We start from the raw sequence: 13,135 nt of genomic DNA on the forward strand, positions 1-13,135 counted from the left end.
TTGGTCCTAGTGAACTGTTTTTGCAATACTTCAATATACACAGATTAGGCATAACATTATGACCACCTTTCTAATATTGTGTTGGTCCCCCTTTTGCTGCCAAAACAGCCCTGCAACTGTGATGCTCTGTGTATTCTGATACCTTTCTATCAGAACCAGCATTAACGTCTTCAGCAGTTTGAGCTACAGTAGATCGTCTGTTGGATCAGACCACACAGGCCTGCCTTCACTCCCTGTCGCCGGTTTACCACTGTTCCTTCCTTGGACCACTTTTGATAGATACTGACCACTGCAGACCAGGAACACTCAACAAGAACTGCAGTTTTGGAGATGCTCTGACCAGGTCGTCTAGCCATCGCAATTTGGCCCTTGTCAAACTCGCTCAAATCCTTAGACTTGTTCATTTTTCCTGCTTCTAACACATCAACTTTGAGGATAAAATGTTCACTTGCTGCCTAATATATCTCACCTACTAACAGGTGCCGTGATATAGAGATAATCAGTGTTATTCACTTCACCTGTCAGTGGTCATAATGTTATGTCTGGTCGGTGTAGTGACTAGTTACTAGTGAACAAACATTAAGACTTTGTGTCTATCAAATTTAGATTACAATGTTACTACATTCACATTAGTTTTTGAAACATAAGTAAGTATTGTTCGGTTTGGAACATTTCAGCACTGGAACAGGAAATGCTGGATTATAGTGTAACCTGAGACCTAAATTGCTAATGAATGACCAGGGAGGTTTGCCAAGTATGAAAGCATGCATATTCCATTATTAACTTTGGCTAATGATTCTTTTAGTTCTTTCAGTGATTGAATGAAACATTGTTCTCATCTTGATGTCTGAGAATCAATCTGGGCTGTTCTCATAACATTAAAAGTGTAATTAGTTTAAAGTTAAATTAATGTCATATTACGTAAAATCACCAAAGTAACTGTAAAGGTTCATGTTATTTTCCTCTCCAACAATAAATGATTTATTTGCACAATTTATTGGCTTCTTTGAGTGAAGCTATAGAAGCAAATCATAGATAATAAAAGCTGTTCTGGGAACTTGACCATTTAAAATAAGATAAATTATTCATTAATACTTTACTGTGCCAACTGTGCACTTTATATTGCGAATTGTTTTATTTTTGCCACAGCTAAAGGATCCTTGCAAAAGTGAAAAAAGTAAAAGAGGAGCTTTCATGTACTTGGCGCAGCATCTACACATCTATTAAACTCTTCTAGAGAACTATAACATCACTCTTTTAAAACATATTTCCTCATTTTGTCAGAATAACAGAATGACCAAACCCACTTTTTCTAGGGGTCAAGCGTTTAGGCCTGTCTTGTTGTCTTGGTGTATGCTACACATCCCTCTGACCAGTTGCTTGGTGCGGCACGGTGGCTAAGTGGGTAGCACTGTCGCCTCACAGCAAGAAGGTCCTGGGTTCGATCCCCAGGTGGGGCGGTCCAGGTCCTTTCTGTGTGGAGTTTGCATGTTCTCCCTGTGTCTGCATGGGTTTACTCTGGGTGCGCCGGTTTCCTCCCACAGTCCAAAGACGTGCAAGTGCGGTGAATTGGAGACACAAAATTGTCCATGGCTGTGTTCGATATAACCTTGCGAACTGATGAATCCGTTACTGTCATGAATGTAACCAAAGAGTAAAATATGACGTTAAAATCCTAATAAACAAACAAACAAACAAACCAGTTGCTTGACTTATTGTTTAGATGTTTCTGTGGGTTTCGCATCGCTGAACTCTGGCCTATCAACACAATGTGTGTCCATCTTTGTATTGGGGGACTTATGCTCTGTATCAGGTTAGCTTAGTGGGTGAGGTCTACTTGTGGACTAGTGATCATAAGGTTGCTGGTTCAAGCCCTACCACCACCAAGTTGATAGTGTTGTGCCCCTGAGCAAGATCCTTAACCCTCTCTTTGCATTTGGTTATTTGCATCGTTCTTTTTCCATGTAAATGTTAAATTGGACCCCCCTCCTTGTCCAGCTACAACAGCCTTCATTCCTCTAGTAAGGATTTTCACAAGATTATGGAGTGTCCATAGAAATATGAGCCTTAGTAAGGTTTAGGCATTGATTTAGGATAATGCATGGCTTACAATCATTGTATTAATTCATCCCAAATTGTTCAGTGGAGTTGAGGGGTCAGGGACATGTGCGATCCACTGGGGGTCCATCACACCAAACTGTTTAAAACATGTATTTATGGACCTTTTTGCACAATTTTATTTTGGTGAATGTATACACCTGTTGCCAATGAGTATTTCTGAAACTTCTGATTTAGGACAGTGTCCACTTGGAGGGTGTCCACAAACAAGGAATGACTACAGTAATTTAAATAATGTATATACACTGATCAGTCATAACATTAAAACCACCTCCTTGTTTCTACACTCACTGTCCATGTTATCAGCTTCACTTACCATATAGAAGCACTTTGTAGCTCTACAATTACTGACTGTAGTCCATCTGTTTCTCTGCATGCTTAGTTAGCCCCCTTTCACCCTGTTCTTCAATGGTCAGGACCCCCACAGAACCACCACAGAGTAGGTATTATTTGGGTGGTGGATGATTCTCAGCACTGCAGTGACATGGACATGGTGGTGGTGTGTTAGTGTGTGTTGTGCTGGTATGAGTGGATCAGACACAGCAGCGCTGCTGGAGTTTTTAAATACCGTTTCCACTCACTGTCCACTCTATTAGACACTCCTACCTAGTCGGTCCACCTTGTAGATGTAAAGTCAGAGACGATCGCTCATCTATTGCTGCTGTTTGAGTTGGTCATCTTCTAGACCTTCATCAGTGGTCACAGGATGTGACAGTGTGTGGACAGTGAGTGTAGTAACAAGGAGGTGGTTTTAATGTTATGGCTGATCGGTATAACTTAACTGCATAAATCCAGAGATTGTTAGAAGGGTGTTTTTGTCATTGTCATAGTCATTGTCTCACCAGGTTGCATGTGACATGTAAATGAGGCATTCACTGAGAACTGTCTGTGCTCATTGGTGTGGCAAATGGCATGGACATGTGCTCTGTGTTTACATGGTTGGCGTGGATTAAGCGTGTCTGTATTTAAGCAGGTGTGTCATCATTGAGCTGTATATTGCTGAAGGAGCTCTCCATCAGGATCAGCTCATCCTCACAGCCTGTTCTGATTAATGGAGTGCCTCAGAGTTACGTAATAGGACATGATCATAATCAGCCACAGCTTTTTTTCACTCTTTGTCATAAGCGCACTAATTCACAGTTCTATTTCTTTCATGCGTCTTTTATCTCTTTCTGCTCATGTACCCGTCTTGTTCAGCTTAATGTCAAAATATGAAGTCATTTAAATCCAGAAAAATAGCTTAAAGTTTAAGTAAAATTTACATAGACTTGTAAGTGATTCTACAATGATTCTAAAATTAAAATGCATACTTAAAAAGAGCCATATTTTAATTGTGGGTTTTCTGTAAATAATACCAAACCTGCTGTGTCAAAATGAACATACAGCAAATCTAATATGTTGTTTTATGTCCCTTCATAGCTATCAACAAGTTTCTGGCACAACTCTGGTCAGATCTTTCACCCCCAAATTTACTGGTGTTACGGCACAAACTAGATTATTCAGTATAGTCCACACATTCTCAACACGGTTGAGGTCAAGACTTTGGGAGAGTCATTCCAAAAGCTTCATTTTAACCATTCAAACACAGCACCTGATTTTATCTAAGGGCGGCATGGTGGCTACGTGGCTAGCGCTGTCGCCTCACAGCAAGAAGGTCCTGGGTTCGATCCCCAGGTGGGGCGGTCCGGGTCCGTTCTGTGCGGAGTTTGCATGTTCTCCCCATGTCCGCGTGGGTTTCCTCCGGGTGCTCCGGTTTCCTCCCACAGTCCAAAGACATACAAGTGAGGTGAATTGGAGACACTAAATTGTCCATGACTGTGTTTGATATAACCTTGTAAACTGATTAATCTTGTGTAATGAGTAACTACTGTTCCTGTCATGAATGTCTCTCTCTCTCTCTCTCTCTCTCTCTCTCTCTCTCACACCACAAACAATCAGAGACTTGTAAGATAGAATTCCAAGAAGGCCAGAAGCTGCTTTAGAGTCAAAGGCAACTGTAATTTTCAAATTTGAAAGGAATAGTAACATTTTACAGATTATCTGAATTCAGCGACTTCCACTACTGTTGCTTATATGCATGGAGAAAATGACCATGGCTAGTAAACTTTCATTAGGACACGTGTTCTATATTTGGTCTCATTATTTCATGCTTGACTTGTAATGAATGTCATGCATTCGCTTATATCAAATTAAATGCCCTCCAGAGATACATAATGTTCAGCCTGCTGAGTAGCAATACATCTCTCGAAACATAATGACTGTGATGAAATAGTTCCAGAATCATTACAGACAAACTAAAATGATATATTTCGCAGTTCAGATAATTGACAATTGCACATGTGCTGGGATTTTAGAGAGGTGGTGTGCTGCAAAAAAGGTCCATGGCCTGGTTCTACTTGGGTTACTCAAAGTGGCTTGTGATTTACTTACTGTAGGTAAATTTCTAATTGTGCAACTAGTAATAAATCCTAACTTTTTGGGTTATTTAAATATGCTTTTGCTAAATCTTACTATGTTTTTACTTTATTCTTACAACACAAGACTTTAATATTACTTAATCTTACTCTTTACCACTTAGCGCTATAGGTGTCATCATGTATCACATGAGGTGTTTATGTAGCCCAGGTGTTCTTTAACTAGAAGTTGGGACTCTATATAGGTTTGCCAGGGCCATAGAGACTATAAATATGGAGTTCTAGGCCTAAAGACCATATGGCCAAAAGTATGTTAACAACCCTGCTATTTTTTTAGGTGTTCTAGCCATACCTGGGGCTAATCACTAAGCCACCACTGCAAAGTTCATGTGTATTTAAGGACAGTGGTTTCTCAGTGGTTGTAAGGTAAAATCTCAGCTTTAATAAGTCTTCACTGTTAGATTCTTGAGCAAGACTTTCAATTGTTCAGCTTAAATGCATCTTGCAGCCTACAGTTGCTCAGAGAATGCCCCAAGGTTCTGTCCTTGAATTCATTTTATTTGTAATACATTATAAAGCTCTCCACTAGGCCAGATCATTCTTAATCATGGCTTTTTGTGTCACTGTTACACAGAAAATAAACAGCTTAACAGTAGCACCACATCCACCAAGTTCATCTGAGTCAATAACCACATGTATCACTACATTAAATCTCCGGTAAACTAATAATTGCTTAAACCTTAATATAGATAAAACTAAAGTCCTCTTAATTGGCCCAAAAGCAATAGTTTCTTAGTTCTCCAATTTCACTATATAAGTGGATGGTCTACCTGTTAAACCTGTATACGAAATTAATAACCTTGGCTTTATTTTAAACTCATCACTTTCACTAAGTCTATCACCAAGGGTGTTTTATCACCTGTGCAACATTTCACTCCTCTGTCCTGGCTCAGCGACGATGATCCCAAAATGCTGGTCAATGCCTTCATTTTTCCCACTTGGATTACTGCAACTCACTTTTCAAGGTCAGGTCTCCCTGCTAAACTACTAAACTGGCTACAATTCATTTAAAATTCAGCAGCCAGAGTCACATCAGTGCATCCTTCATCAGCTGGTTACCAGTACCAAGTACAAACTTATTTTGCTTACTTCACCCCTATATACCTTAGTGAGTTCCTTCATCCTGACTGTCACATCTGCTCTCTTGGATCCTCTAGCTGAGGGCTGCTGGTTGTCCCATGTACCAGATTTGTGTTTATAGAAAACATACTACCACATAGTTTGGAGATGTTTTGGACTATTGTGGAAGAAGAGACAGTTCCACTTTTGTCTGAAGGCTACAGGTTTCCTTACTTCACAGCTGTCCTCGTGTATCTATTTTCTTACGTATATACTGTATGTTGTATGGTTTTCTACCTCTATCCTTAATTTTGAAAATTCTTACTGATTCTAATGAGTTGGGCTAGTTTTCACAGTTCCATGCAGGTTGTAAAATGTATGTTTTTGTGTATATTACAAATAAAATCTTGAATATTGTTTGTATGGTATGTAAGGGACTTATATTAAAAGGCATACACTGATCAGCCACAATATTAAAACCACCTCCTTGTTTCTACACTCACTGTCCATTTTATCAGCTCCACTTACCATATAGAAGCACTTTGTAGTTCTACAATTACTGACTGTAGTCCATATGTTTCTCTACATACTTTTTAGCCTGCTTTCACCCTGTTCTCCAATGGTCAGGACCCCCACAGGACCACCACAGAGCAGGTATTATTTAGGTGGTGGATCATTCTCAGCCCTGCAGTGACACTGACATGGTGGTGGTGTGTTAGCTTGTGTTGTTCTGGTATGAGTGGATCAGACACAGCAGCGCTGCTGGAGTTTTTAAATACCGTGTCCACTCACTGTCCACTCTGTTAGAAACTCCTACCTAGTTGGTCCACCTTGTAGATGTAAAGTCAGAGACGATCGCTCATCTATTGCTGCTGTTTGAGTCGGTCATCTTCTAGACCTTCATCAGTGGTCACAGGACGCTACCCACGGGGTGCTGTCGGCTGGATATGACTATTCCCAGTCCAGCAGTGACAGTGAGGTGCTTAAAAACTCCAGCAGCGCTGCTGTGTCTTATCCACTCGTACCAGCACAACACACACTAACACACCACCACCATGTCAGTGTCACTGCAGTGCTGAGAATGATCCACCACCCAAATAATACCTGCCCTGTAGTGGTCCTGGGAGAGTCCTGACCATTGAAGAAGAGGGAGAAAGCAGGCTAAAAAGTATGTAGAGAAACAGATGGACTACAGTCAGTAATTGTAGAACTACAAAGTGCTTCTATATGGTAAGTGGAGCTGATAAAATGGACAGTGAGTGTAGAAACAAGGAGGTGGTTTAAATGTTATGGCTGATCAGTGTATATTTGCTATATAGTTTTTGTTGTTGTATAGTTTTGAAAAATGTGATACTTGGACAGACACTGTTCTAACTACAGACATTTACACACACTCAATTCACAACAAGCAATTCATTTTCTTCGAGTTTTTGGGAGGTAAATGGAAAACCCTCAGGATAAAACGAAAACTCTTAAAGACAGAAGCCAGGACCTCAGGGTGCACGGTGCTGTGCGACACCCACACAAACAGCTGCACTAACTGCACATTAAGGTCAGGAAGGATGAATGAAGGCAGTAAGTAGTGAGGAGCTTGTAGGTGGAGGCGCTGCTGTGTGGAGAATGAGATGCGAACCGCTGAATCAGGAGCTGCTGCACTTAATAACGGACAGAAGCGCATCAGACACCACACACACACACACACACACACACACACACACACACACACACACACCGTACACCTCACCCATTACACCCCGCTTTCTTTGTTTTTCTTTATCTTACGAGTTAATGCGCAGTAATGCGGTCATTCTGTGCGCTTAGAGAGATGTGATCTGGGAAAAGAAGGAAACTACAGCGGGGAGCGACTGCTGGTAAAGCCGCGAGCAGGAGGCGCATGTCGGGGAACAAGCAGCAAATAACCGCGAGTCTTTATCAGTTTCTGAGAAACCCTGAAGTTCTTCTCCAGCTGTGTAATTTATCTTGGTTTATTAATACGAGCCATAAGTAACTCAAGAAACAAGGATGCGTCTTCTTCAAATATCCACCAGACTTTACCAACAGTCTGATTTTTAAACTTTGCATTTTTACCATTTTTAAGATCTTGGCTGATTTAAAAGCGTCATGTTTCCTGAAATCAACAACAAGGTAAACACATGTTTAAACTCTTGTTAAAATTAATATGCATTGAATAATATGCATTGAAAGTATCTCTGAATGTCTTACTTGGACCACCTAATTGGCACTACATTGCACCATGTGGTAGTAATGCCACTTGAGTGGTGTTTTTGTAGAAGTGGATCAGATCAGATCTCAGTACAGCTCATTTTAAATCTGCTTTATTGATCATCTTATTGTCACCTTGTAAAATATTTGCATTATGTATGAACAGCTGATTCAAACTAGTAACTTTGAATGGATAGTTATTGGTCATTGTGCTGTAGGCAAGGCAAGTTTATTTGTATATCACCTTTCATACACAGTGGCAATTCAAAGTGCTTTACATAAGCTAATCTAGAACCTACATAAGAGATCTAGAACCTCAGAAAGGCTTTTTTGCAAATATAGTTACAAAAAAAAGAACATGGAATTAAAACCACTGAGATGAAGTGTTTTATATACAGAATAAAACAATAAGAACATGAAAATATAAAGTTAGTGTAGTGACAATTTATCCTTAGTTTAAATTCCTTTGTTTGCCACAGTTGTTGTTGACTGGGGAATCTTGATGCTTGTTTGGTTGCAAAAAAATAAATCCAAGAGAGATGCTGAGTACATTTCCAAAAATAAAGTTTTGTTCATTCCAATAAATATTTACAGCTCCTTTAGCCAAAAAATAAAATAAAATAAGACAAATTGGGAATTAGAAAAAGTAGAATACAAGGAAGCAGCAGCAAGTTCAAAAACGTCAGCCATGCAAAAGGCCTTTTCTGCAATGGATTCAGACAAGATACAAAACACACTGAAGAACCGGGGCATAGAGTGGACATTTAACCCACCAGGCGCATCCCATCTTATAAAAAGTAAAAGCAGTGAGATTTGGTGAAACATAAAAATAATACTGTAATATTGTACATGTATTGATGGAGAAGGTTGAAACAGATGTGTACATATAGCTGTAAGGAACAGGTTGTCATGGCAGTCTTGAGATTTCACATATAAAATCATTTGTTTTTGGTTGTTCTGGGTTTTTCTTAAAATATGACAAATATGCTTAGTCAAAATATACATTATTGGATCATTAATTTGGTCAGTAACTTGGAGCTTTGTGGCATGACATTCCAAAGTCTCATTACTGATTATACTGACTAATCTGACTACTTTAGATTAATTCTCAGTGCCCGTATAATCAGGGCTAGTTTGACTAAACATATTAACTAGTACACAAGGCAGTGTTTGATTTGCCAAGGACAGGAATAAACTTTCAAATAAAATCACCTTGCTGAAAAGAAAGAGGCTTTCCAAGAACAACCAAGGAAGTTATCAAAAATGATGATACACGGGTGACACTGTCCACAGTCCAGGAAGCTGTATGCTGCCATAAATCTAAAGAAACTTCTTATTAGTAGAAAACCAACAATAAAGTTATTGGAACTAAAACCTTTAAATGTAATTCTTTTAGGAAACATGTATGTGTTAATAATTTTACTGACAGAAAGAACAGTTACAGAAATCATAATTCCAAGACTGCCAAGACAAACATGTCCCATATAAGTGTACATAAACTTTTGTCGGATATAGAAAAATAGATAGATAGATAGACAGACAGACAGACAGACAGACAGACAGACAGACAGACAGACAAATAGATAGACAGATAGATAGATAGATAGACAGACAGATATATAGACACACAGACAGACAGACAGACAGACAGATAGACAGATCGATAGATCGATAGATAGATAGAGAGATGGATGGATGATAGATAGATAGACAGACAGACAGACAGATAGATAGACAGGCAGACAGACATATAGAAAGACAGATTGCAAAAACTCTTATGTTATTCCATAGTTAAACACAGCAGAAAGGTTGCTGACTCTCCAAATGTGTGTGGTTTACAGAGATATATCTAAAAACCTTTATTTGTCTGATTTAGATCCACTTTAAATAAAGAGTTGGACCACAAATGCAATGTACATAATGTTCCCTAATTTAGAATAGTTTACTAGCCAGGACATACTGTATAAAATGTCTAAAGTTGATTTTAATAGGTGCTACAGAACTTGTGTTGCTATCAAGTACTTGGAGTCTGTCTCATCCCAAATAAGAAGATGTAGATATATTTTGGGATATAAGTAAAAATAGCATAAATTTAATCTCAGGCCAAACTATTTTTCTAACAATGTGTTAAATTAATTAAAGATAAGTAGCTATTTCTCCCTCTATTTTTATTCCCTCAGTGCATGCATTTTCTATTTTCTGTGCTCTCAGTGATATATTTGCAGCGTGCTTTTTCAGTAACTATGCACCAGCATGTGCAGGAACATATTTGGTTGAAGGACATATGATCTGTACTGATGTATTCTTTTACTGTTGTAAACCCTGAGCTATAGAGCCTAAAACATCAGCTACCCTCCAAAACCTCAGCACCTTTAACTTTTTTATAAATCACGGGTTGGTAAAATTCAGTGATTTAAAACAAGTTGTACAAGACTGTGATGCACTTAAAGTCCGGGCAATTAATTTGATCAAACTATTTGTTCAGTAAGGTGATTTCAGTGGTTTGATGTTTTGTAGCGCTACCTCCTCTTTGCGTGTATTGTTAAAGCTTATGTACAGTAAATGCATTTCTTCAAGCATTTATCTATTTTTTTCATTGTATTATATTGCATTTTATAAATATAGCAAAGTAAGTGTTTTCCCCCAAGTAGATAATTATTGCATTCAGTTTCAAATAAAAAGACTATTTAAGAATTAAGCCAAGAAAGTAAAATGTAAAATATGAATGGTAACTCTTTTAATAAAAAAGTTTAAATAAAATTAAAGTACTGGCCAGGTGGTGCAGCGGGAAAGTCTGCTAGCTCTCTGAGTTTGAATCTCGGCTCCGCTAATAGTCGACTGGGCGCCCCATGGCAGGACCATTGACAGTGCCTGCAGCAAACAGAATTGGCCACTAGTCTGCTGGGTGGGGTCTTTAAAGCTATGTAGGGACCCTGGTTAGTAGCCCAAGGTGCCTGTACAGAAGTGGAGGAATGCAGAGATCAGTGTGTGTCTCTCAGGGCACGAGACTGGTCTCTCTAGTGAATCCACCGAATTATGGGCGAATAAGAGGGGGTCGTGGACTGCGCATTTGTCAATGTCAGGCAAATATACCCTTCTCAGATGCAATTGGGGTCCCCAGCAGCGAAAGACTAATTGGCTACACTAAATTGGGAGAAAAAGGGAGAACATGCATAAATAAAATAGCAAAAAATAAATAAATAAATTTAAGGAACAGTATACTATTCCTGCCATGCTATTCATTTAAATTTTATATGCAGTAAAAGCATTCTTTGTATTGTGTACTTTATACATAACCTTTGGGACCGGGTCTGGGAAAACCTGGACAGAGCGCCAGTCAGTATCAGCTCTTCAGCCACCCCCAATCATGTCTGTGTATATTGAGCACGGATCCCACATAAGCTTGTGCTTATCCAATGCAAGGAACCACACACTTAATCCTCATTCACTTATACCAAGAGTGATTAAAAGCAGCCAATCAACCTTCTGAGAGTTGGAAGAAAACTGGAGTAAGGAACACTTAAAACCTCTGACAGACAGTGATCATAGGTAAGGATCAAACCAAGGTCCTTACAAGCCATGCAGCATGGTGCTGTTCGACATATGATCCCAGCCATATTTGTCCCAGCCAAATGCCATTATGTGTTTTAGAACAAGACCCTAATCGCTCGGATTAAAGGTGTGATATCCACTTAAGTCCTTCAGCATGCATGAACAGAATTCTCAGATTATTTCTCTTTCCCGTTCTATCAGCATGTCCAGTCTGCCAAGCTTCTGGCTTATGTCTGAATGTTTGTAGAGTTAGGCATGTTCTCTGCTTTTATACACCAGCTCATTAAATGATGCTCGAGCTCTTGAAAAGCCGAATCCCATGTGGAGGAGCACAGAAAGCTGAACAGGCAGAGCTCTAGGACTGGGGATTGACAGACCGTGACAGTTGGGTCAGTGCCCAGGTTTAGTCAGGCATTTAGTCTGTCCATATGCTGTCATCACTACTGGCACACTGTCCCCATGATTAAGACAAATGCCAGGCTGGTTCCTTTTCATATGTGCCAACATCTGGTGGTTTCGAAGGTTCCTTTTGTTCCTGTGGTTCGAGCACAAGGCAGGATCATCCTGGTCAGGGTGCCAGTCTATCACAGTGCAGCACAACGTATTGGGCAGTTTAAAGTAGCCAATCCACTTTCTTAAGGAAACCGGAGTACCTGGAGTAAAACACACAGACAGTGAGATAACAAAACTCCTGTTGGACAATGACTGGACCCAGTTCTTTAAGACCCATGTTTCTGTGCATCTCTTCCAGCCTGCCACAAAGCAAGCCTAACTTTACTGTATAATATACCCTTGTTTGGGTCTGAATAGGGGGTAGCACAGCTGGTAGTAGGGATGTCCCGATCCGATCTCAAAGATCGGAATCAGGGCCGATAAAGGCATTTTTAACTGAGCGGAAATCGGCTTTACTAATGCCGATCATAACCCGATCTTTTGTTTTACGTCAGCATGTCCGCTGTGTGGAAATACTTTAAATTGGAAAGTGAAACGAGTCCAAAAGCGGTGTAATGTCTGCAATGCGAGCGTTTCACGAGGCGGTGGGAGCAGAGCTGCGTTCATTACTGTAGAATTTTACTGTTTATTTGGTGTGTGAGTCGAGGATCACTCCGGTTTACAAAACAATAACTTTTAATCCGAGTATGAAAACTTCAGGACCATAACATACAGCTTTTACGAGTTTACGTGTTACAAGACTGAACGACATCTCAGTATCAAGCACTCTGATTGGCTTAGTTATGTAACCGAGTGTCGTAGTGATGCACTTGCTTAATAAAGAAATAAAATACACGGTATATTCACTAATTGTCGGGAGCAAAACACTTTATTAACTTCTTCTGTTACTGTACTGAATCGCGGACAGCTAGAGCCGAGCACGCTATCCCATGCACTATGGAAGCCCCAAAGGGTCAAAACACACACACTCCATCAAACCATTGTCACAATACAAGCACTTTAAGAACTGGCTTTCCTTCATAACAAAAGAACCTTTCCATTTTATTTTGGTATTCAGGTTTTACTGTAATTCTGTTAAGTAACTTATTTGTTTTTTTTATATTCAAGTTAAGCTGCTACACCACTTGTGAGTGGAGATTTTTGTTCATTTTTAGTGTATCGCTGCATTAAACAGAATTATGTTCTTTGAATATAAAGTTCAAAGTGAAACTAATTATCTCACTTCATTTTTACTACAATGCTGCACTAGGTTTGTT

The 13,135-nt window shown here is 39.5% G+C and overlaps 1 protein-coding gene across 3 annotated transcripts in view; it reads left to right on the top strand.

Moving 5' to 3' along the window:
• Window positions 1–13,135, top strand: part of dyrk4 (dual-specificity tyrosine-(Y)-phosphorylation regulated kinase 4) — a 48,601-nt gene that overhangs the window by 15,719 nt on the left and 19,747 nt on the right. Inside the window, exon 1 of one of the 3 annotated variants that reach the window (XM_063000107.1) lies at window positions 7,769–7,796. The exons of the other annotated variants lie outside the window; for them this stretch is intronic. Within the exon in view, the coding sequence (XP_062856177.1) occupies window positions 7,773–7,796 (24 nt within the window). The 5' untranslated portion in view covers window positions 7,769–7,772. Of the gene's footprint in view, window positions 1–7,768; window positions 7,797–13,135 lie in introns of those variants that run through there. 3 annotated transcript variants of the gene reach the window in all.

Source organism: Trichomycterus rosablanca, chromosome 8 (assembly GCF_030014385.1).
Source record: "Trichomycterus rosablanca isolate fTriRos1 chromosome 8, fTriRos1.hap1, whole genome shotgun sequence".
Taxonomy (NCBI): domain Eukaryota; kingdom Metazoa; phylum Chordata; class Actinopteri; order Siluriformes; family Trichomycteridae; genus Trichomycterus; species Trichomycterus rosablanca.